The 23,453-nt window shown below is 38.0% G+C and overlaps 3 protein-coding genes across 19 annotated transcripts in view; all 3 read right to left on the reverse strand.

Moving 5' to 3' along the window:
- Positions 1–302: 302 nt before the first annotated feature.
- Positions 303–2,945, reverse strand: fgfbp1b (fibroblast growth factor binding protein 1b). 2 transcript variants are annotated; one of them, XM_015343906.2, is made up of 2 exons: positions 2,791–2,945; positions 303–1,351 (listed from the first exon to the last, which is right to left on the reverse strand). In XM_015343906.2, exons 1-2 carry the CDS (start codon positions 2,818–2,820, stop codon positions 629–631), a joined length of 753 nt encoding a protein of 250 aa, XP_015199392.2. In that variant the 5' UTR covers positions 2,821–2,945; the 3' UTR covers positions 303–628. The 2 variants fall into 2 exon arrangements, with proteins under 2 accessions (XP_015199392.2, XP_015199393.2); XM_015343907.2 differs by lacking the exon at positions 2,791–2,945 and adding an exon at positions 1,749–2,041.
- Positions 2,946–5,305: 2,360 nt separating this feature from the next.
- Positions 5,306–7,391, reverse strand: fgfbp2a (fibroblast growth factor binding protein 2a). Its single transcript, XM_006629204.3, has 2 exons — positions 6,727–7,391; positions 5,306–6,238 (listed from the first exon to the last, which is right to left on the reverse strand). Exon 1 carries the CDS (start codon positions 7,326–7,328, stop codon positions 6,735–6,737), a length of 594 nt encoding a protein of 197 aa, XP_006629267.1. The 5' UTR covers positions 7,329–7,391; the 3' UTR covers positions 5,306–6,238; positions 6,727–6,734.
- A 1,893-nt stretch (positions 7,392–9,284) lies between these two features.
- The window catches only part of prom1a (prominin 1a), a 92,074-nt gene continuing 77,905 nt past the window's right edge, over positions 9,285–23,453 (reverse strand). For 3 of the 16 annotated variants that reach the window (XM_015343930.2, XM_069194231.1, XM_015343935.2), the window contains 16 exons: positions 23,089–23,192; positions 22,059–22,143; positions 21,605–21,751; positions 20,923–20,994; positions 20,402–20,494; positions 19,597–19,614; positions 19,046–19,099; positions 17,214–17,294; positions 17,049–17,117; positions 16,808–16,897; positions 15,631–15,746; positions 14,499–14,522; positions 13,936–14,004; positions 12,734–12,834; positions 11,114–11,153; positions 9,285–11,011 (listed from right to left, as the gene is read on the reverse strand). In XM_015343930.2, the coding sequence (XP_015199416.1) occupies positions 12,765–12,834; positions 13,936–14,004; positions 14,499–14,522; positions 15,631–15,746; positions 16,808–16,897; positions 17,049–17,117; positions 17,214–17,294; positions 19,046–19,099; positions 19,597–19,614; positions 20,402–20,494; positions 20,923–20,994; positions 21,605–21,751; positions 22,059–22,143; positions 23,089–23,192 (1,092 nt within the window). In that variant the 3' untranslated portion in view covers positions 9,285–11,011; positions 11,114–11,153; positions 12,734–12,764. Of the gene's footprint in view, positions 11,012–11,113; positions 11,154–12,733; positions 14,877–15,626; positions 15,747–16,807; positions 16,898–17,048; positions 17,118–17,213; positions 17,295–19,045; positions 19,100–19,596; positions 19,615–20,401; positions 20,495–20,922; positions 20,995–21,604; positions 21,752–22,058; positions 22,144–23,088; positions 23,193–23,453 lie in introns of those variants that run through there. The other 13 variants (XM_015343934.2, XM_015343940.2, XM_015343937.2 and 10 more) reach the window with 10 other exon arrangements.

The following is a 23,453-nucleotide window of genomic DNA, read 5'->3' on the forward strand; positions in this document are numbered from 1 at the left end:
TCTTATTGGCCACCTGCCCATTATTGATGAATTAGGCAAGAAATACGTTCAATCTTTAGAATTCTGCTCCATGAGGGATAAAAGTACTGTACTTGGATTTTAAAATGAAATCTAATTGATCTGTAAGTAATATATGCATCAGTGGCTTTTTTGATCTCTAGCTTTCCAGAAGCCAATTAATCTACATACAAACTCCATGCAGAGAGCACCCCAAGAACAGAGCTCATGTGAGGCAACAGTGGTGCCCTAGGCTATACATGTAAGCCGATCTTTTATCACTAAAACACACCACCAAGTGTGAATAAATAAAAAAAAACTTTTATTTTTTGAATTTTTACAAAATTTATAAATACACAAGTACAGTTTATGTAGTTAAAAACGAAAACCAAGTAGAAAAAAAAAGACAATGTGCCCAAATTAATTTAAAAACAGTGCATTTTTCCATCATAAGCATAACATATGTACAGTTTATATTTGTCATATAACGCCACATATACATTTAAAAATGTACTGTATCGGTGAAAATCGGTAGAAAAAATAAAAATTTCTTAAGAACGGCTGCAAGAAGCCGTTTACATCGCTAAGGATGTCACTGGCGCTGATATCCACGACAGTGTCCTACACAGTCTCAGCAGTCCTCGCTCTGTACCATGGAGATGAAGAAATTACACAGGGAGCTCCAGGTTTCGCTGCAATACTCTTCGGCCACTTTCTTCTGGTCAGTGTTTTCTGGGCAGTTCTTTTTGCCTGTCGCAGACGGCCCCCCTGTGGTAGTTTTAGCGCGGCTCTCCTTGGTTTTCGAAAGAGTTTCCTCCGCTTGCGACGAGGTGCTGGGGCTCAGCTTGAAATGAGCGTCTTTGGGGGCTTTCTTGCACATCCCCGCTTTGATCAGGGCCGTGGCGTCTTTGCACAGGTTCTTCTGCTTCTTCAGCGCTCGGGTGATCTGTTTCCAGTAGGACTTGGGGTTGGAAGCGAACTGCGGACAGGCGGAGGGTTTGGCGGTGTACTCGCACGCCAGACTGGCGTCACCCTTACCGCAGTTGACGCTCAGGGTGCTTACGTCTCCTCCTGTGGCCAGCCAGGTGCACAGCGCCTTGTCCTTGGTCGGGAACTTGCCCTTCATCACCTTGCCCGCTTGAGCTTTCTGACCCCGCTCGCTCTTGTCTGTGGGGGCAGAGGGCTGTTTTTCGGGCTGCGCTGGCTTTTCTTTGCCCTCTTTCTTCCTCTTCCTGCCTTCCTCTTTTTTCTCGCACTCGGCTACCAGGACCATCTGAGCGATGCAGGCAAGGACCAGGACCAGAGCAAAACTTTTAAAAAAACTCATGTTTTCGTCCGACGTCTGGCGATAAACCTGTAATAATAAATAAGAATGTTACAAAAACTACACACAACCAAACCAGCAAGACTTTAAAAACGTTAATTGCGTGATGGCATGTCATGCTTTGGTCCTTACGCATTATCACGGCATATACACTATATATAACTATGCTATTCTAATTATGCATACTATTTTTGCTGAGAGAAATTTTAAAATAAAAAAAATATTGTAGTTATTCAAGAATATACTTTGATTGTCATCAAAGGTCTTCACGCACTGAGCTTATTTTGCGTTCGTTTCGCAAGAAACTAAAAAAAATATATTTATTTTTCAGTTTTTCGTAGCCATAGAATCTGGGAGAGAAATTGAAACACGACACACAGAAAGAAACGCAGCTAAACATTGAAGTACTAGTGGAAAGCCGACCTACCCGTCAGTGGGAGAGCGAGGCAAGGAGTAAGATGGACTTGATCTAGTACACCTGGTCTGCGCGCCGGTGTAATTTATACACCAATGTCACGCCTATCGGTACCTCCCGATCGCCAGATATTACAACACAGTGCGATTCCGGAATCCTCTTTCATTCCTCAGCACATACCACGCAATGCTGGAGCCGAATCGCTTGTGGTGTTCAAACAAGCTGTTACACATCAGATGAAAGAAGGGTGAAGTGGCCGTCATTCGGGCATTACGGTAACATGATACAACATGAAAGAAAATGCCTTTTTTGGAAGCAGCTTTGATGTCACGTCGCTTCTCCGGTTATACATAACGAGGGTGTTACGACTCAAAAGCGCTTGAGGCCGAGGATTTGTAAAGTAGGGCGCAAGGTAAAGACACGCTGGATACTCTCCAGCTACCCTGCGTATCACCTGCCACCTGACTGCTCGGGCAGCCCGAGGTTTTGCATGTGACTTGTAAGTGAATTAGAAACTTCCGGATCCCACTGAGAGGTTTAGCACTCTGGAGTGGAGTAGCACTGGGATACTTTGACATTTCTTTAAACGTCGCAAAGTGCTTTCTAAAGGTAAAAGTTTACTCTGTAGAAAATCTCCCCAATAAGTAAAAGCGTCCCTAGAGGGACGAGAAATCTCGTCCTCTAATATGGTGGACGAGATATAGTTATATATAATATATATATAAATTCCTATAATATAGTGGTTCTCACCCCTGGTCCTGGGGGGACGTGTTATGAGTTTTCATTCTTCTTGAACTCCGCGTCTCCAGCCCTCACTGATGAGTTAATTATTCTGCTTCTTTAGACTTTTATTTAACTTGTTTCTCGTGTTAGTCCTGGGTGTCAAAACACTCGACTTCAAGGCTACCGTTTCGAACAACGTCAGCCCACAGAACCTGTATGCAGCCTCTTTTCAACTTGCCACTGGTAGGAAATGAAAATGTAAATGTGTGGTGAAATAAATACATAATCATTCATGACTTTGCACAATACATAAAAATGAGTAAACTCTTACCTTTGAAAGGTTAAAGCTGTGGACGCTCATAACTCCTCGCACTTTATCCAAAATCTTTACTTTCCCCGCGATTGTCCCGGACGGGTTTCGTTCTCCACACTACCCCTTACGTTTCAGGTGCCTTGCGTATAGATGTCAAACTGAGCGTTAAGAGAGATGAGACCAAAACTAAGTACAAAAACGGCCAAGAAAGGCAATTACGACGATTTCTCTGAATGTCGGCAGCGACAAAGTACCCAAATAGTGAGAGAGAGGGGTGGCTCTGCAGGGCTGAAGACATTACTGTAAGATTCTTGAACGCCTTGTAAGTAGCAACATACAACCGAGCCAAGTCATGTTTTCCGTGTTCGACAGATATTTGTTAGCGCTGATTTTTTACCGTATATAATTAAATCATAAAGAAAGGATTATTGTACATGAAGTGCACTACAATAATGTAAGACATGTAGTATACAGATGTGCTCTACATCTTAAGTATACTGTATGCACTCATTTCAAAACTAATTTAGACTAATACTGTATTTTATGTTTTCTATTTGCGGTTAGACTTAAGGTGTTAAGCCGCTTCTAATGCCGTTGTCATTAAGCAAATGTATTCTGATATGCAGTTGATAAGATAGTGGCGATTAATCAAATTGTGAAACTTGTGAAAACATAAGCAGATGCAGATAAAGGTGTATTACTGTAGGTAGCTGGGCTAAAGTTTAGTTACAGTCACAACATTCCACTGTAATCACAATTAGTAATGAAATACATATCACAGTCGTAATTGACTACATGTTTGCTTGCAATACACTTCCACGAATCTTGGGCAAAGAGGAGTACAGAATATAGTGTACACGTGTGCGGGTCCTCACCTGACCCAGTATTATTGACACATACTGTACAATGGCCTAATCAGCAGGTTGAGAAAAAAATCATGAACCCAGACTAATGTTACTGCTCTTAGATAATCTGTGTTGTACTCTACTGTTGCAGGGGTAAGGAAAGGTTCAATATCATGTGGAAATCAACTTCTGTTTAGTTTCTATCTGTTCTAAACCTGACTTTCAGTCCCTCATTAAATATGAGAATAAGTCAATTGGATTTCAATCTGTAATAACTCGTATTCATTTATATTTTGCACTAAAATTTTTCTTCTTTCTGAAGTGAAGGGCAATATTATGTATACCGGTCAAGTTGTGTAATTTGTAGATGCTTTTTAAAAAGAACTTGGGTAGAACCTAGCTTTTCAAAATCCATTTTGACAATTCCCTAGTATTTTGATGTGGGTAATCCTATAGTTTAGATCTAACAATTGTTTCCATTACCTTACATGCAATAAACGTAAGACTTCTTGGTCTGTAATTACTTGGTTCTGTTGTGCCATCCTTCTTGGACAAAACAGTAGCAGTTTTCTAGTCCTTGGGTACTACCGCTATCTTGATAACTGCTGAAATAGTTCTTTATCTCTTATTTCTTGAGTATAAGTGGTAAGATGCCATCAGGCCCTGTGGATTTATTCATTTCTGAATTATTAATTTGTACTATTTACAATAAAATAATATTAATTATATTTACAATATAATAACAAAATTGTCAGCAGAGAAGTACATGACAAGTACATGAATTACATCTCTTTCATATTAATATTTAAATCAGAACTTTGTTTTTCCACTGCCTAAAGCATGATTGTTGACTTCTTTCTTAATTTTCTTTTATAGTCTAGAAGTTTCTCATTACTGTCAATTGTGCTTTCAGTTTTGTGGTAATGAAATACATTTTTTATTTATTTGAGCAAGAACATGTCTGTTGTACTCTTTTTAGGAAATCCTTTCTTTTTCCTTACATTTTTCCCCCAATTGATCTGTTGGGAGCTGTGTCCTTGTACGAGGATGCTCTCTAGTGTGTTCATGTTTTCATTTCCAACCATCGCTCTGATAATTATTTGAGAAGCCATCTGCATAAGTGGTTAAAATGAAAGGTTTGTTTAGAAATTGATGATTTAAAGATGATCCATACAGTATCCTGGCTACTCAGGACCTGTGTTGGCCACTCATGATGATACAGGCCAGCATTGATAAAAATTCAAGAGTTTGAGGGAAAAAAAGCACTGTAGTTCTGGACATTTAATTCACATTGCACTCATGATATCTAGAATCATTCTGTATATCACTCTAAAAAGCCTTTGAAAGGCCTGCTTTCAAGTCCTTTAGTGTCGTTTCACACATTGTATTTTTCTGTTGACAAATGTAGTAGCTCCACACAGTGGAGATATAGTGTTACAGTTTTCCAAAAGGCAGAAAATTAAGTTATGCTAGTAATGGACAAATTATAAAACCAGACATAAAACTGAATGTCACATTTTATATATTATGACATTAGAAAAAATAATGTTATCATAATCAGTGCAATTCTTTGCTACAGGTATGTACAAATAATGTTTAGGGTTAAGGCATTTTGGCAGATTTTCAGTATAGCCAAGTTTTGTGTAGAGTATATAAGAAAAGAATTTCTAAATGAATAAAACAGCAGACACAGTAATATATTTTTATTTCCATGAAGGCAAGAACTTCAGATGAAGGAACATCATGAACTTGCAGAATATAATTAGAACACACAAGTCTTTGTTTTCCTTCTGGGCAAATTACCCACTAGTTTACTTGCTCTGTGTCTTCAACAGAGCACGTCTTTATAACTCTGTCCAGTAATGCAAAATGTCTCCACTAAAGCCACAGTGTAAGAAAATCAGTCATGGCAGCTATGGAATAACCACAAGAGACAGACCCACACTGTCATTTTATTTGATTTACTTGTGTTTGTAATTCTTTCCCATTTTTTCACAACAGCACTTTATAAAGTAACACAGAACTTTGGGAGAAAGCTTATGAGTCAAGGTGCACACATAATGCCACAGCAGAAGTAATATAAGCTCTTGTTCGTCATACTAACCCAAGAAGACACGGCCCTTTGAATGAATTCACACAGTGTGACACAGTAAGCACATAAAGTGTGGTGCAACAGAAACAGACTAAAGCTAAGAATATACTTGGTATTTGACATTGAGGGCTTTAAGTATATTAGGTAAGATGTTTAGAGTTAGCAACTCACCAGGACTGTAAACCTTTAGGTTGTGGATTTCAGGAGTTTGACTGACTGAACCATTATCTCCTACTGCATTGTGCTAACATACGGTATGATTTAAACAACTGATTATTAGGAGATAAAGACAGACAATAGAACAGACAGCTTTGAAATGAGTGGAAACGCAGGGGTGAGCTTATGACGGATCATTAGCAACACATAATGGGGAAAAAAACTCTATTGACAGAACAGGCAAAATTCAATATTTGTAAACAGAATGAGATTATGCTAATGAAAGCAAAACATTCTGTTTCCTCTCAAGAAAAACGACCCAAGTTTACAAATAGTTCTGCACTTTGAAGTCTTCTTTGCAGGAAAATCTAACCTACGAAACAGAAAACAGTCTTTCAGAGTTTACTCATTACATTGTATTTCTAAAAAATCCTGTAGACGGTGTACCCAATTGAAGGTTATTAAGAACAATATTAAAAAGCAGATTTCAGGGTCGTTTCACAAGCTGTTCGGTATGGGAATATGAATACTTTCAGATGAGCATAGCTTCAACTAAAAATCAATTACAAAAGTAGCAATTGCAAATTAACTCCACTGAGACATAAGGTACCCTAATACCCTTCATTTGTTGTCATATTACAGCAATAAAAATCTCTTAAAAAAGCTACAACATTTAAGACCAATCTGAAATCTGTTGATCGATATAAACTATATTACTTTAACAAGAATATACTGACATTTTAATGAACTTCACACCAGTTTAACATGGTGTTTTAAAAGTATATTTTGTTGTTCTTACTGGGGGAAACATTAACATTGCTGTTTAAATCAATGAAATGTGCATTTCCCAGTGTGCCTTACCTGGATATTTAGCCCTTGAACAGGTTGATAAAATAAGCACAGACCCCTTGAAGGGATTCCCAGCAGTACTCTTGTGCCATCTTGTTGGCATCGGCTTCACTGCTGGGCACCAGAGTGGGTTGAGCTGTCGCGGTTTTCGGGGGCTTTGGGAGCTTTTTCGCTGGTTTTGACTGTGCGGGCTTTTCCTGAGCAGTCTTGACCGGTTTCTGCGACGCCGGCTTGGGGCCGACTGCCACTTGCTTCATGTGGGCGTCAGCGGGGGCCTTCTGACACATGCTGGGCTTCAGCACGGCGGTCCCCTGGCAGGCGTGGGTCGTCTTCCTGAGCTCCGAGCTGATCTGGTTCCAGTACTGCTTGGGGTTGGCGTTGAAGGAGCGGCAGACGGAGGGCTGGCCCACATACTCGCACCAGTAGGACTTGCCTTGGTTCCTGCACACGACCCTGAGCTTCACCTCTCCTTGGCCACCCACCGTCATGGCACAGGCATCTTTGCTCTTGGTGCTGAAGCGGATTAGCTCTTCCCCACCGCTTCTCTTGCTCTGTCCGGCGGCCAGCCACACGCAGCAGGCAACACACAACACTGCACGAGCCCAGGCCTTCATGCTGCACTAGATGGCAGTGGTCTAGGTTTTAGCCTCCCTAAGCACCTCGGACTGAACAGAACTGACTGCAGGTTCCCCGCACTATTTATAACCTCGCTACACAAAGAAGTCATTCAGGTAACCCGCCATGTTAGTCCCTGAAGAGGGCAGGCATTAGTGCTTGCAATTTATGACTATAAGAAATCCAGTCAAATAAACTGCAAACATTAATGAAACATCACCTGAATTAGACATAAATACATAAATACTATTTATATACCTAAAAGCACATTTGTAATGTACAAAGTGATACAGACAGCTCAGGTAGTAGCATACGGTTGCTGTCAAGAGGCTGTAAAAGTTTAGGTGTTGCGGTATTATAAACTGATGAAATTTGTTTCTCTCCGTCTGGAGCACGTTAAACCTGTGCTAGCTGGAAAGTACAAGAAACATACTTGACTTAATATCTGTGACTGAAAAAAACCCAGTTGTACTGTACAAATGAATTCCTTCACTTTTGCCTGAAATGCGGTCATAGGTGAAATGGTCCTGTATAGCAATGAAGCTGTTGAATGTCGAAGGAAACAGGGTTTCTCAATGGTTTTAAAAAAAGATAATACTATCTAATACTAGATCTAACAGGGGTTGTGAGCTCAAGTACAGGACGGTACATGAATTATTTATGATAAAAAGTTTTCCCTTTTAACACATTGTTAAAGGTTACCATTTTAAAGTTAACTTGGCACAAGCTTCTTGACATTTTATTTTCTTAAGAATTAACTTGTTCCAAAGAGAAAGGCTGCCTTGTCAGCAGCACAATCTAGAATATAAACATCCGAAGCAGGTTTACTGCACTGGGCAAAATCAAAGACTGGAGCAATGGAGCACAGCCAACTTAGAGGCCAGGAGTCCTTTCCATTCACTAACATGCTGCAGGTTTACAGGAGACGAACTGATCACGCCACTCCGCGAAGTGAAACTGAATTCCATGGGAGGTGTGATTATTTTTTTACCTTCTATGTAGCGTAGCGCCGTTTAAAGGAAACTGGAGTAGATGATTGATGAGAGCACACGCCTGAACTCTTCCTGTCCTTTCAAAGCATCTGGCTGAGAACTTTGATTTTTTTTTTTTCCAGTGGAAACAAAAATGTCTTTTTTTCCCCCCATGGCTTTGCACATTACAACGCATCACTGTTCGCAATAGCAGAACACAAATTCAAGGTTCTTTATAAGTTATAAAATTTCTAAGTAGCAGCACCGTGCAGGAATTGACGGACTTATTCGGTGCTGTAATTGCCTTTTAATTTGGTTCATTCAGAAAAAGGATAAACATAAATGTAGCTGTTCACTTCTTTGATATTCTGATACAGATACATTCCTGGACTTAATGTCCGGCTATGATTGGATGAAGGAAATTAACCTATTTAGTCTTTGGGGAAAAAAACACTGCAAGGGGACCTTGTAGGACAAGTATTCATCATTCAGCATTGACAAAGCTGACCCAAGGAACTTCTTTGGAATCAACAGTGGAACACAAACCGGAAGAAATGTGGAAACTTAGCAGAAGTATCTTTGAAATAGAGAATAGAGGCAATTTTCTGCACAAAGGGTTGTGTGAGTCTGGGTTAAACTGCCTAGTCTTGGGTATTAAAGCTGACTCCCTGCCTTTCTTTTTTTTTCTAAACTGGATTAAATCGTCAAATCAATTACTAGCAAGCTAACAAGCTAGGCTGGCTGAGTAGTCTCCTCTCATTTGTTACCTTTATTTTCTTATGTACAGTATGTTTAAAATATCTGATTAAATCATTTAGGCCTCAGTTTCATCATAAAAATGAAGGTTTTGTAGACCAGAATCCCTAAAACATCCAGTAACGTAACTGGAACCATTGTCCACCAAATATTAAGGCACATTATTAGTAACTGAGTAATTACCGTGTCTGTTATCAGAGGAGGAAACAGTCAAATGAAACTGCTGGGTGTTGTCAGTATGTTTTTATTGAACAGGTACAATCTGGAGAGTTAAAAATAGAAACATCATCTACAATGGTGAAGATTATATACAATGTTATTTTTTATCCAACTAAAAAATATCTTAGTGTACTTGCAATATATGAAAAAACACGGTTTACCGAATTTAAATCTTTATTCACATTTTTACACCTTTAGCTAGCCAGTGGTATACATTTCCAGTGGTAGCTATCATCCCACTGTTGTAAACAGCTATTTCACAAAAGTTATGCAACTCTAAACACATGTACATTTACAAGCACCTATAAAATTATATTTGTGAAAAACGTTTTAATTTTACTCTTTAGCACTCATTTATGGCATATCTTACTGGAATTAAGGTAACATACTGCCTTTTGTGTAACATCATGAATAAACGGGTAAATACACAAGACAATGATTAAAAGCAAACAGTGACGGTCTTTAAATGTCCTAATATTTTTGTGTCTTTTTTAATTTAAACGTAAAATCAATGCGAGACATTAGATGAATGACCATCAGGCTAGTCCATTAAGTTCTCTGACATCTTTCAGACTAGTTTTACTCCCAAAGTCCTGAGCTCTACTGTAAAATTTTGGCTTCAAACAGCAGATTTCTTTTTTTCACAGGTCAGAAGTGTGATTATTAGGTAATTAACCATTTCCCCTCTCCACATTTTTTTTTTATAGGTAAGACATTAAGCATGACCAGGAATTCAAATGGATTATTAAAGCAAGACTTTTGCTTTAATGAATCCCATCAGCCAACACAACTTTCTTTCCCAACAAAATTCAATACATTTGTTTCTGAATGCTATTTGTTATTTATGACTAGGTGAAAATTTAAATTTGTGTAACAAAAATCAAACCTTTTACTGAAAGAGCATATCCGACATGCAACTTGTATCTAGCGTCTAGGGAACAATTCAGCAACTGCCAGCATGCTTAATCTCGCACATTCATGAGTAACTTTTTAGTGATTGAAAAAAAATAATAACTGATAGCCTGCCTTTCCAGTGACAAAAAATACCCTAACAGAATCCTCCCAAAAATCTGCAAAAAATGCTTTTGATTATGCTCGGAAAATATAGTGGTTTAGATCATTGCATTATTTGTGTCAAAAGGGATACTGCTGTCTGTAGTAAACTTTGTACCAGATAGCCTGAGTATTTTTAATCAATATAGCACTGCAAGATATCAATGCAATGATAGCAAGGCTACTGTTGTAACAAACTGCAAGAAGCAAACAAAAAAGTATTAAAAAACATAGAAACTCTTCTTTTTTTTAGAAGTTTTTGCCAGCATATAAAATGTACACTTATTTTTTATATGTATTGCACACATAAATAGAATTAGAGATTGTTTTTCTTTTGAAATGTTTGAATGGGGAGACAAGTGTAACGACAAGTTGTGTGTCCAATGGCACTACACAACTGAGATTCAAGTTTCACCAGTTTGACTATGAAAATGAAAGAGTCTTTACTTTTACAACAAAAATAACCCACCAGAATTGTTGTTTACTTGGTCACTTGTCTTAAGGTGGTTGAATGTGCATACAATAAGTGCAATGCCCAGAGTGCTGATAAAATGTACAGATTGTGTAATAAGTGTCAAAAAAGGGAGAAAGTAGTCTAAAAATACTGGCCCCTCGTGTAGACATCCTTTGAGTGCTATCTCTTCTTGAATGACGAAATTCACAGGATCTGAAAACTGATGATCCTAAAAAAACAACAATTTAGGTTAAAGTTTACGTATGACTATAAAAACGTGAATGAAAGTTGCCCCCAGAAAAGTTCTTTAACCGTGGACATCATTACTTACCACGAAGAATGCCTGCGTCTTCTACCAATTTTCAATAGAACTACAACAAAATGAAAATTAAACAATGAACAAAAACAGCTCAACGTTTTTTCTTAATGGACACACAGGTCAGTACACACAATGAATGTGGGAATATTTTCAAAATGTATTTCCTATATTATGGATTCAGATTCAACTGCTTCATAGAATTAAGGAAGTAACTGTTGTAAATCAGAGCTTATCTTGTTGATTTTACTCAAAAAGCATCTAAACATACCCCCCTCAATGTTTTTAATTTCATTTCTGTTCCTACTAAAGTTGTACTTTTAAACAAAATACTTTGAAAGAGTGACTTAGTGAGTACGCAGATGGCTACATAGCTGAATTCAATTTGATAAACATCACCGGTTAGCATGACTGTCTGCTTCGCAATCTGTTTTAGGTTCTGTTATGGAAGTCATCTCCAAACTGAAACGCGATTTTAATACTAGCTTCTACACTTTTGTAAAATGCAAATTATTCTGGTATAAGATAAAATAAAATACAATCTAATAAGATATATGGGAACTGGATTTTTAGAAGTCTAGAAATTGCCATTCACAGTTTGTGCAATTTAAATATTGAAAAAGTCCACTAATCTACAAGTGGTCAATGAGGTTGGAGAACCCTGGAAAAGAATGGTTAACATGCTCTGCATGAACATGCAGTGTGACAGCAGAGAGAAATTAAAGCAGACTAATGAGACAATGGGAATGGGTGATGAGGGGAGTGATAACTCCATCATTCTGTCTCAGGCTGAATTGAGACCAGGTATAAGACTCAGATAAAAAGTATAGTGGAGTAATCTACATTGCAGTTTAACATTGCTAACACACTTGTTTGTTTACGGTAACAGAAAAATTGCCTCAACACAAATACAAACATCATTATTGGAATAAATATAGCAACATAGCAGCTGTAGGTGTGAAAGTCAGTCTGTTGAGTTTTGTGAAATCTTGATGTATTCAATGACTACATTAGAAAACATGAAAAAACAATTTAAAGACAAAAACACAGAACATCAGAAATTACAAGGCAAATGTTAAATGTAAAGTTATTTTTTTAATTTTCAACTAAAATAATAGTCTCTTTTTCCTATATTACATTTCTCTTAAAAGAAAATGCTTTTAATTATGGAATTTTATTTAAGTAGATACTAATTTAATTAACATTATCTCAGCTTTTATTCGGGTCATCGTATTTACACATACTGTAGTACATTCTCCTATTAATAGCGCTGCAGAACCAGAAGTTGTATTAGAAATATTTAGAAATAAAAATCAACCTATATTAAATCTTTTAACATCTCAAGTGTTCGTTGCAAACTCTCACACAACGATGCGTGATGTGTCATGTGTCAAAACACTGAAAATTTAATTCCCTAGTTTGACCACATGAAAAGGTGAGAATGATTCCATGGGGACGTTGCAAACTACAAGCCACTGATAAACCACGAAGAGTGACACGAGATGAGCCAAGTTGCTCAGCCTGCACTTTTTTTCCTGAATGAGGGTGGAGGCAGAAAAAGAATCCACAATGAAAGATGACAATACTGACAAAAAAAGATGAGAGACGCGGAAGAGGAGACGTTTTCTTATGTACCTTGCTCAACCCAGTAAAACCTGGGCTAGTCTCACCACTCTGCTTGCCTTGGAGGTGCAGAGGCCCGAGGGAATCTAGTCATAGTGTCATAGGAATGGACGCTATTAATGTGAAAACAAGTCCAGGCAACATTATTATTTTCATACGAGACTGAAACGCAAAATATATTGTGACAATTCTCAATCATGCTGTGATTCAGGGTGAAGTGCTTCAGTTAAATGCTTGGCCTTCTAGTCTTAATCAACTCCTATCAAGCTTTCCCATAGTTAGTGAGTGAAGGACAGATGCATGCCAAAGTATGTGCAGGTGTCACAAAAATGCAGGTTAAAATTTCTTCTTCTTTAGGTTAGGCATCCGTAATGAAAATTAAAGCTTACACAGCTGTAATGATTTGAGAAAGAAAGAAACCAGGTTTCATGCAAGAAAGGAAGGCGGAGAAGGATTGTACAAAGAGCTCTCGCCAGCTAAGGCTTCAATTAGATGCTTTTAAAACACGCAGGTGTAGCAGTCATCTGCATCTCAATTTTCGGACTCAAAAGCTCATTTCAGAAGGGCTGGTTTCCAGCATTTGGATAAAATAATGAGCTTGGCTGATAATTTGGGGAAGGATACTGCTCAGTTAACAAAGGTGGGTAAATACCAGGCCTTTTTACTTTGCACAGAACCATGCATTGAGCTTTTGTGAAATCTGTAACCATATATTATGGAAATTGAAGGTGGCTGAAGCCACCCAATGAAAGAATTTGAAATCAAGCTGTTTAATGAAGGTATCGCACAGGAGAAAGATTTGACTGCAGATGGTTGGTAAAGCCACAACTCAGAGCTGCACATGCAAGAAAAGCTACTGATTATCTGGGCAAAATGTGAGCTTTTCTTTTCTGGCTACAGTTCCAGAAAAGATGTTTCCAAATGTAAGCACTGAAAAAATCTAACATGGTATAGATAATCAGATGAGCTTGTTAGTAAGGGTTCACACACCATGCTGATCATGCCAGTGCACTGTAACATTACGGAATAACAACACTTCAAAAGACGTCAGTGTTATTAACACGACACCTGAGCACCAGATGTTCAGATTTCAGCCGTATTTCAGCATGCACTTACTCCCCACACCCTGTGATACTCTCCACCCTCTTTCAATAGCCCCCGGCTAGCTACTGTGTCCAAACGCATGCAATGAAATCTTTCCATGGCGGGGTTACCTGGTCATTATAGGGTTATGAATACCTTGCAAATGTTCATTATGATAACCATTATTACCAATTTCCATACTGTAACAAAACATTAAATATAAAAATGGAAACAAAAGTTACAAATGGAGCACAGGACGAGCTGTCACCAGCCACAATAAAGGACAGGGTAATAAAAGGAAAGCGTTCACTCATTTAAAAATAATGGCGAGGTTACAAATGTAATAATTGTACGAAAATGTGTATAAAATAGCCAAGTATAAATATTCGCATGTTATTGTACAAATGAACTTTAATTTACATAAACTATAATCAACGCTTTCTTATTAAGTGTTTAAATGACTAGTCTTTTGCTTCCAACAACAGCCAATTTGTCATGACCCATAATTACAGTACACAAAAAGCCACATTCTCCACCAAAAAGCTATTCAAAAGCTTAACGTTGAACCCAGCACCAAAAATGTTAACATGAAGTGCAAAATAATTTTTTAGATCTATATTTACAAAACCTCTAGAGCCCTGTAGTTTTCGTAGTGAAAAGAGCAAAAATAAAAGAAAATGGAAAGGAATCTTACGTTTTCATGGGTATAGTCTCAACACTACAAAGATACAAAGAAGCAAAATATTAACAATACGCTTCATTATAAGAGCCATACCAGAGAAAGCACAGTACGGGACTGTTAATATAATCAAGACTCTTTGTGCTGGAGCTCAGAATGACAGCTGTCGCATTATTTTTCTGATTAAAAGGGAGAGGAACAAAAATGCGATGAAGAAAAGGTGGGAGGAATGGGAGCTTTGTTCTGACCAATTTGCCTTTTTTTTCTTAAAGTGCAAAGTGCGTACGTGGATGCAAAGAGTGGCGGAAAAAAAAAGATAAAGAACGGGGAAGAGATGGAACCAGTAGAAATGGTTATCACAAAGTAAAATGCCAAGTCCCTGAGACAGAGGAACTGTAAGGAAGAGAAGAAAAGACTGGTTACTACAAGGGAAAGCTACACAATGAGGAAACCCAAAAGGCACAAAGCAGGGAAAGGTGAAATAACTGCACTTCAGAGGTAACAATGCATGCACGCGATTATTAACAGGTCATGCAACAGGTGCACGAATGTTATTCTACACTATATGCCCTATTATTCATTTAGTTGAGAAATCCTCTGTAGATTGTAAACTCACCATATCCTTAATTGTATTATGGCAAAAAATATGGTTAAAATCTACTAAAGTGTAGATCATGGATTTTTGAAGTCTTCAAATTTAAATTAATCCATAATACTACACATAATACAATACTATCTAACTGTCATAACAACCACAAAGAACAGAAACCAAGCCTGCCTTAAAGTATGAAAGTATCTTTTCATTTTACATGCATAAGAGTATAAGGAAAGCAGCAAAAATCCAATTGACCAAGGGCATATTGGTACTGAAATGCACAAGTAAATTTGTGCTTAGAATATCAATATATTTCAGTATAAATTAGAAAAAATTGGTATAAAAAAACAGAATACACAAGGTCCAACACAAAGAGTTATTTATAAAAAATAATTTCTCAAACTGTTTAATTTACATTTAAAATCCATACACAAGCCACACAATTAAAACATCTGTGTCACAATTATACCACTAACATGGTCGATAAGCACATTTCTGATATAATGTGAGAAAACAATAACAAAAACCCACAAGCTAGTCTACAATACTTACTCATCATACACGTCCTCCGTGTCCATTCTGCGATAGAATTTGGCTAGCTTCACAGCAATAATTATACTTGGAATTAAAAATATTGTACAGCAACCCAGGCCAAACCAGAATGCATTCTAAAAAATGAAAAAAAGATGAAAATGACTTACAGTAACATCAAAAATATTATTATTTTTATAACTGTCCCTAGAAGACAAGTTCAAAGAATGTGAAAGTTAGATTAAAAAGAGACGCATGAAGGATATTCCTGTCAGCATCTGAGCTGGAAGAGAATCAAGAGTCACTGGCCTTAGTTGGGCTGGCTTTATATATCTGCACAAATAAAAAGACTTCAAAGCTGTAGCACCCATCATATGTAAAGAGGAATATTTTCCAAGTGAATTTCAAATTTCTATCCCATAGTACTTTGCCACTGTGCTCTTGCTCTGACAAATATTATTTAAGAATTCAAACCTTTAAATCTGGTATATTTTGGGTGACTTGCTGCTTTTTAGATTTGTTTTACCAGAGAACTGTTTAACTTGGAGGAAAACATGGCCTGACTAAAAATGTAGTTGGAACTGAGAATACATTTTAAACAGGAATGTGTCTTCTCTTTAGCTTTTCCTTGACCGCCCAGTCTAAGACAGAGGCCACGCAAATCTTATGTAAGCTTATTCCAATCCCTCCTTCTTCCTACTCGTTTTTGATACCCCATGGTTTAAACAGCGCAGAGCATCTTTAATAATTAGTTTAACTACCTGTGAAATTCCAGTGCAACATGAATAAACAAAAAAACATCTGGCTGAAAACAGGAGGCTGTCAAAGGTCAGGGGCCCTTGCTCTGGGCTTCCTGGTAAAAGCTTTCACACACGTTAAACAATAAAATTCAGCTTCAGCAATACAGAACTGTTTTTGGCTTTTAGAGTTTACAGTATATCTCTGTCCAGAACTCCCTGTCACAGGTATAGCTGAGTGGGCAGTATGGGAACAAGTAAAGGTTTATTCCATGCTGAAACCAAAAGAAAAAAGACACAACATTTCGGCTGTGGAGCCTTCTTCAGGTGCGATTAAGTGGGCAGTATGTTGTATTAACCTGGCCACAGAAAATGGAAATCCTGCCCTGAACATTTACTGAAGATTTAATATGAACCACTCTGATATTTACTAGTGCGTTTTTAAATACTTTGTTTCTTACCAAGGAATCAACTATAAAGCCGCAAAATACGATTTCCACCGTGTCTATTACATTGCTAACAGGCTTGCACGCTGCAACTTCCATTTCCACCTGAAAAAACAACAAACAGAAGATACATAACTGTAACTTCACCACGCACAAAATGGACTGAAGCTCACTTGGAAGAAAACATATCAGAAGAGAATTACCAACAATTAGGATAGAGCGAATGGCACTCATTCTGAAAAAGTGCAATACTTACAGAAAACCTGACCCATTCTATGTATTGCTTGAAGTAGCCCACTATAGTCTCCATGTATTTCTCTGTTTCCTGCATTACGATGACAAAGTAGAAAACAAAGCTCAGCTAAAATTACAAAATATATTTAACAAAATTAAGAGCTATAGCCGATTCTACGGGCGTTACCTGGTTAACGACGAAGGAGGCGTTGTGTGTGATGAGGTACTGTGCTGCATCGATAGCACTAATCACATTGTTGACAGCATTCTAAAGAAAAAGAGGCAAGGGAGGAGTGTTGAGCCACACAAGCTCAAACATAAAAGTGTTTTCAATAATTTAAAGTTCGGTGCTTTGCAGACAAGTTACATTTTTAAAACTGTGTATAATCGGTGTCATTTCTATCAGTTACTTCTTAAATCATTCTGGCAATGTGTTTCAAAATAAGATTGATCCATTACACAGGAAAAGGCTTTAACTCAGAAACGGTCTATTTTGCGAACAGTAAATCATCATAAGGCCCGAAAATGTGACTATCATGGGGAGTATATACTGTGGCTATCAAAAGTAATTTGACCACAGAATCTTCTTCTGCTTGGTTTCAGTCTCCCACGTGCCTTCTGGCAAACTATAGTTGAGGTTTGAGTTTTTTTCCAAGAATGGCATTCGTTTTGCCACTCTCCCATGAAGCCCAGATTAAGTGAAGCACCCAGGTCATTGTTGTCGTATGCACAGCTACACCCTTCTTAGCTGTGGAAGACCAATTCCTTCTGAGTTGTCACAGGCATCTTGGTGGTGTCCACCCTCCTCATCCGGATACTCAGTTTTCAAGGATATCTGAAAACTTGTGATATCTTCTCCATATATTTCTGGTTCTTTGGGGGATATTCAATGCCTTGAAAATGTTCTTTCACCCTTTCTTTGATTGATGCATTTCTATAACCCTAACCTGGATATACTTTTAATGCTCCTTTGTCTTCAAGATGTAGTTCCTTCTGGGACCAATATTTATTAAATGCGGATTTGCAGAAATAGATGTATTTATTATTTTGCAAATATGATGGGTGCAATGAAGGCGTTTCATGTGAAATATCTTAACTGCACACAGGTGGACTCCATTTGGACAATTGGTTACCCTGGAGCCTATTTAGGCTGTTAAGTCATAGGCTCCTTCTTGAAAGAAACCAGTGTATGAGCTACAGTACATCAACATGACTGAGTAGCTTGTTCCAAACTCCTGCAACACTTTAGTTGTGTAAAAGCATGTCTGCTGTTCTCAGTTACAATTGCACTTGTGTCCTCTGGTTCATTTCTGAAGGGGAACTGCAATGGTATTTTTATATTTCCTGGTTAGAAAGAATCGGAAATTGACGAACGCCATTTCAAACTACAATAAAAGTAAAATGTACACAGTAACTTGTAAAACCTCCAATTTACAAAATGTACAAAAATCACAAAACAGACAAAATTTCCAGGTATGCGCAGAGGCAACAAGACAACAAGACTCCCGGTGACGTACAGTATGCAACCCCATTACATTGTAAACAAGCAGACTTGTGAATACATCTCTTTTAATCCAATAAAAATATTGGTCTCGATTTTGCTTACAAATGCTACTTGTTAACTCTGCATGCAGATTGTGGCGGAACATTTCTGCTGTGAAATGTCTACTGCACAATCTGTATTTATTTGCTTGTACATCGCATTACATTAATGATTACAGTGACTTGTGAGCAGAAAGGGGCTGTTTCATGTCACAATTCGTGGGAACTTGAACACAATTTTGTGACAACATGGCGTTTGCAATTTTGTGCTTAAGATTTTTCTACACCATCAAAGAATTTATTTTGTTACCGAGATTTAATAAATGGTTTGAGAAATTGGGACTGCAGTTCCCCTTTAAACTGTTGGGTCTGAACAAGGGGCTGACTTTGTCAATGTCATTGAGGGTGCTCGATTAATTGCAGAAGGAAGTTGTTCCCTCTTTGTGAGGATGAGTTGATTCTGGATCAGTCACTTACTGGGAGAGCAGATGCAGTCCTCTGAAGCAGTCGGATGCTCTGATTCAAAGTGCTCTGTGAAAAATAAAAATGTGTTTCCAAAACCATAGCCCAAAACACACGAAAAATACCTTCCAGTTTCCTAAGGTGAGCGATGAATGTCAATAAACTGAAAGCAGGAGTGATCAAGTGGGATTAAAATATCAGATGTTTAATTTTCAGTAACACAAAATAAATCAGAGTGGTACTAAGGCCACGTCAGACATACAATGCTGATGCTGAGGCACTGATTGCCCTTGAATTATCACGATCAAACACTTGCAGCGTCGCACACAAACAGTGAGGGACTGTCTGTTAGCTAGAGGTTCAGGTGTCTGTTCCCTAATCTAACGATTCACTGAGCTGAAAGATTCTGCATATTCAGTTAAAAAGTGAACGTGTATTCCACTGCACAAATCAAGAAAACAGTTAGTCTACTTCATCTCAATCTATACACTGTGGTAATTTGGTCGCTAGTTTTTCAGGGATCATAACTTTTGAGATAAAGAGAAATATCAGTGATACATTCTTACCCGTGCTCTAACGTATTTCTTGGCAGCCATTTAAGACAACAGGAAAGATAAGGAAAGTTGAAAAGGAAAGATAAGACAGCTTCATATGTCCAGAAAACAAAAAAAGTACACATGAAAGAGCGAGGATGTTTCAGAAAAAGGTATTCCCACATTAACAGGGAATGCTGCCTACCTCCTACAGAGTTCAAAATAATTTAAAATTGTGTTATATACATACTGTATGTCTCACCTTTTCATCTAAATTATTACAGGGAAAACATGTTATTTACAACAATTACAACTCCAAGTTGTAATAAGTTGTCCATCATTTCTCCATTTAAAAAAAATGGACTGGACTGTTCAGTCAGAGGTCATAATGTGTGAAACTGCAGTCACTTTATAATATAAAAATCCCTAAAAGTGTATTTTGTCAGCAATATGAGTGTTACCATCTCCTACTTTCCAATTACCTGGTTATTTTTGTAGTTGGCACTTTTAAAATAAATGTTTGCTCGTTGCTGCCTCTCTAGGGAATTAATTAGCACCTTGTCTGAAAAATAATGATTGGAAGCCCGATATGCAGCAATAAAAGAGTGAGGTTTAGGAAAGAGTATTGATTTTAAATGAACAGTAAGTCTGTGGAATGCTTTCACTGCCAAGTGTATTTGAGGCTATGACCTTAATCCCAAAACAATCTGAACTGACCGATTACTGGGGCTGCTAGTAGATTTTGAGCAATTCAACCAGTTTGTGACTCCAGACAGAAATAATCCTGTCCTGAAACTGCTGTGTTATCAGACATTGCTTCAGAGGCAGTGCGGTTTACCATTGCCTGTTCCATTGGAACCACCTGCTGACCATGGATCAACCGAATGCTGCTTGCATGACCTTTCAAGGCATTCTCCAGAGCTCCCCGAGGCTGAAAGACAAATTACAAATGGGGAAAGCTAATACCAGGAAATCATATTTACCCTCACAACACCATTGTGAACAAAAGAAAGAAGAAACCACAGCATCTTCATCCTTATGGTCTGCAATACATGGCCTAGGTACAGGGTTTACAGTCTTTTCTGCTACATATTTTAAAAGCCTCATTTATCCCTAGCGTGTTGAAGGTCTCCTGTTTCTGCATTAGGAATTCTGTGCAATGAATAGGGAGCTTGTTCACCCACTCCGACCTGAATGACAGGCACTACCACTGCCGAGACCGCTGTGAATTTTTGTGATCTGAAAAAAAAAGTTACCGACTGCCTTGAAGGGGAAAAACTTGGTAATCAGGGTCGCCGAACACTGAACATGAGAGGAAATAACTAATTATAACGCTTATGTCACTAGGAATCAACTTACAAGCGTGTCCGCCTGTGCTTCCAAGTCATTCGCAAATGCCAATAAATCCACCTTTGTAACTCCTTTGTTGACCTGCGAAGAAGCAAACACACTCATAGGTGCCTGTGTGGGTTGCGTTAACGATTTTCAAGGCGATATATCTTTATGTCAGACTGCCCAAAATCATTTCTCTTTTCTAGGAGCATTGTTTTCTCTAAGGTGCACCTCTAGTGCAGGCCTCAGGGTAGCAGCAGGGCACTAGTCAAGTAATTACAGTGCGTAACTTGTGTTCAGCATATCAAGAAAAGGAATTGGTTTTAGCACAAGTTTAAGAACTAAATGATGCTGGGCTTTGAGGACATGGGACAGTAAGTGGATGTGATTTGTCAGACACGTCTACTTGATTCCTCAATGTACCAGTTCGCTCACTTTGTTCAGCTGACACATGGATCCTTACTGTGACTTCACACAGACCTCGTCTTGTGACCAGAAAGCTGGTCCTGACCATATTAAAACGCGGTGGATGTTTTTAAATCTCGCACGTTTTGGATGCCTATTGATTCTTAATGCCTCTTTCATTTAATTGCTCTGTTATATCTGGACTTATTGTATATTCTCTATACTGTGCTATTTATGCCTGATGTCTCAAACATGCTCCGTATTGAAAGCAAGTGATTGATGGACAAGTGAGATTAGTACTTACCTCGGCTAAATAAGCAGGATAGCTAATACTGGTGATGCCAGTCTTTGTAAAATTCAGGAGATTTTCCCTTCCTGTGGCTTCCAGAAGCACTATATCACTGAGATCCACATGGACATCACCAAACATGTCCACCACATCCTTGGTGTACTGAAAAACACACAGCTCAGATGCAGCATCTGTCTAATCCTAGTGCATTACTATTTATCTTTATAGGCACGTATTTCACATGCTTTACATATTACAGTGTGCAAATAATATTTTTTCATAAATCGACTAAAATAGTTTGAAAGAATTCAAATGACCCACACTGGGATACTGCATTCACTGTGTTTATTCATTGAATTAACATGACATGCCCCTTCATTCATGCATTAATGCTATATCAAGTTCACATACTATGTATTGCTATATGGAATGCGATTTCAAGTTGGGAAAGATTAATGTTAATACCTACCATACTAGTGTTTAAAAATGCACTGATGTTGAAGACATTGTCCAGCTGTAGAGCTGTGTAAATGCCTTTATTCTCTTTGCAGTTGCTAATTTTGGGAGGGGGGAGAGAAAGGCATTAAAAAAACAATTACACAATTTACAGTTAAATGCATTGTTCAAGCTTCACCCGGACAAACAATGAGTGCTAGAGTCAGTGCCTGGACCTCAGCTTCTGAGGTCTGAGGTTAAGAGTAAATTCTTCTTATGCTCCCATCTAGTGGAACAAGGTGGAATTGCTCTCTAAATCTTAATACGTTCTTCACCTTTTGCACCACATAATTCAAAGCCGCTTTACCTGTAGTGTATATCCTGTCACACAAGTCTTTCACAGCACATTACAGCATCCTGATGTATATTACAACTACACTGCTACATCTGACCCCCAGGTCACACAAAAGAAAACCATTTGGAAACGAGCAATGGGCATTGCACCCTGAAAATATTCACAAAGACGGAAATAACTGGAAGGTTTTGTAATGGGGAAAGTAGCTGCACGGAACATAAAAGTTCTAGAAAAAAATGGTAAGAAATCTACTTTCACTCCTTCACACTTGCGTCTGTGATTTCTATACAGGTTTTCAGCATGATTATGACTTCCCCATGAACCGAGAAACACGGCTTCATTTTGTGACATTATCTGAGAAAGTTATCAGCACACAGATGGGTTATATCTGCTCATACTCATACTGAAATCTTCTGCTTATGTGGATATAATTGTAATGTATTATTATATTATGACCTGGTACTTCAGAAAAGGGTTCTCTCTGTGTGAAACACCTGGGAATATCAGGCACGTGTTGGCAGTGTTCCTAAAATATTTAATTAAAGTGTAATGATATAAAATCATTAAATGCAGAGAAAATGCCATTTTGTGTTGCAGGATGAATGGATGTATAGAGGATGTAATTCACGCCATCTACTATTTTTGGCTTTATCCAGGAATCTAAAAATGACTGGAGCAGCTGTCACTGTATCTCTGCAGCACATTTTACCTGTAAACCTTCTCCACTGTCAGATCTATTTCAGGGTTCTGATACAGAAAACCAGGGATGAAATGCTTCCAGGAAGGATTGACCAAATAAGGACTATCCACAACCTGCCAAAATGGAAAAAAAAAACATGGTCAGTAGTTATGGAGTGGACTAAATGCATCTAATAGTAGTTAACTCGTATGAAGATTTCTGTCCTTCTATAATAAATATGAGATTTGTATATTACAATGCGCATTCATTTCCCCTTCTTCCATGTTTTAATTTGATATGCTACACGCCTATAAAAAGTCAATGCAGTTTTTACTTTGCTTACCAGAAACCACTTAAAAAGTGTTATTTCAAGTAATATGATATATCCATTCCTG

Source organism: Lepisosteus oculatus, chromosome 1 (genome assembly GCF_040954835.1).
Source record: "Lepisosteus oculatus isolate fLepOcu1 chromosome 1, fLepOcu1.hap2, whole genome shotgun sequence".
NCBI classification, from domain to species: domain Eukaryota; kingdom Metazoa; phylum Chordata; class Actinopteri; order Semionotiformes; family Lepisosteidae; genus Lepisosteus; species Lepisosteus oculatus.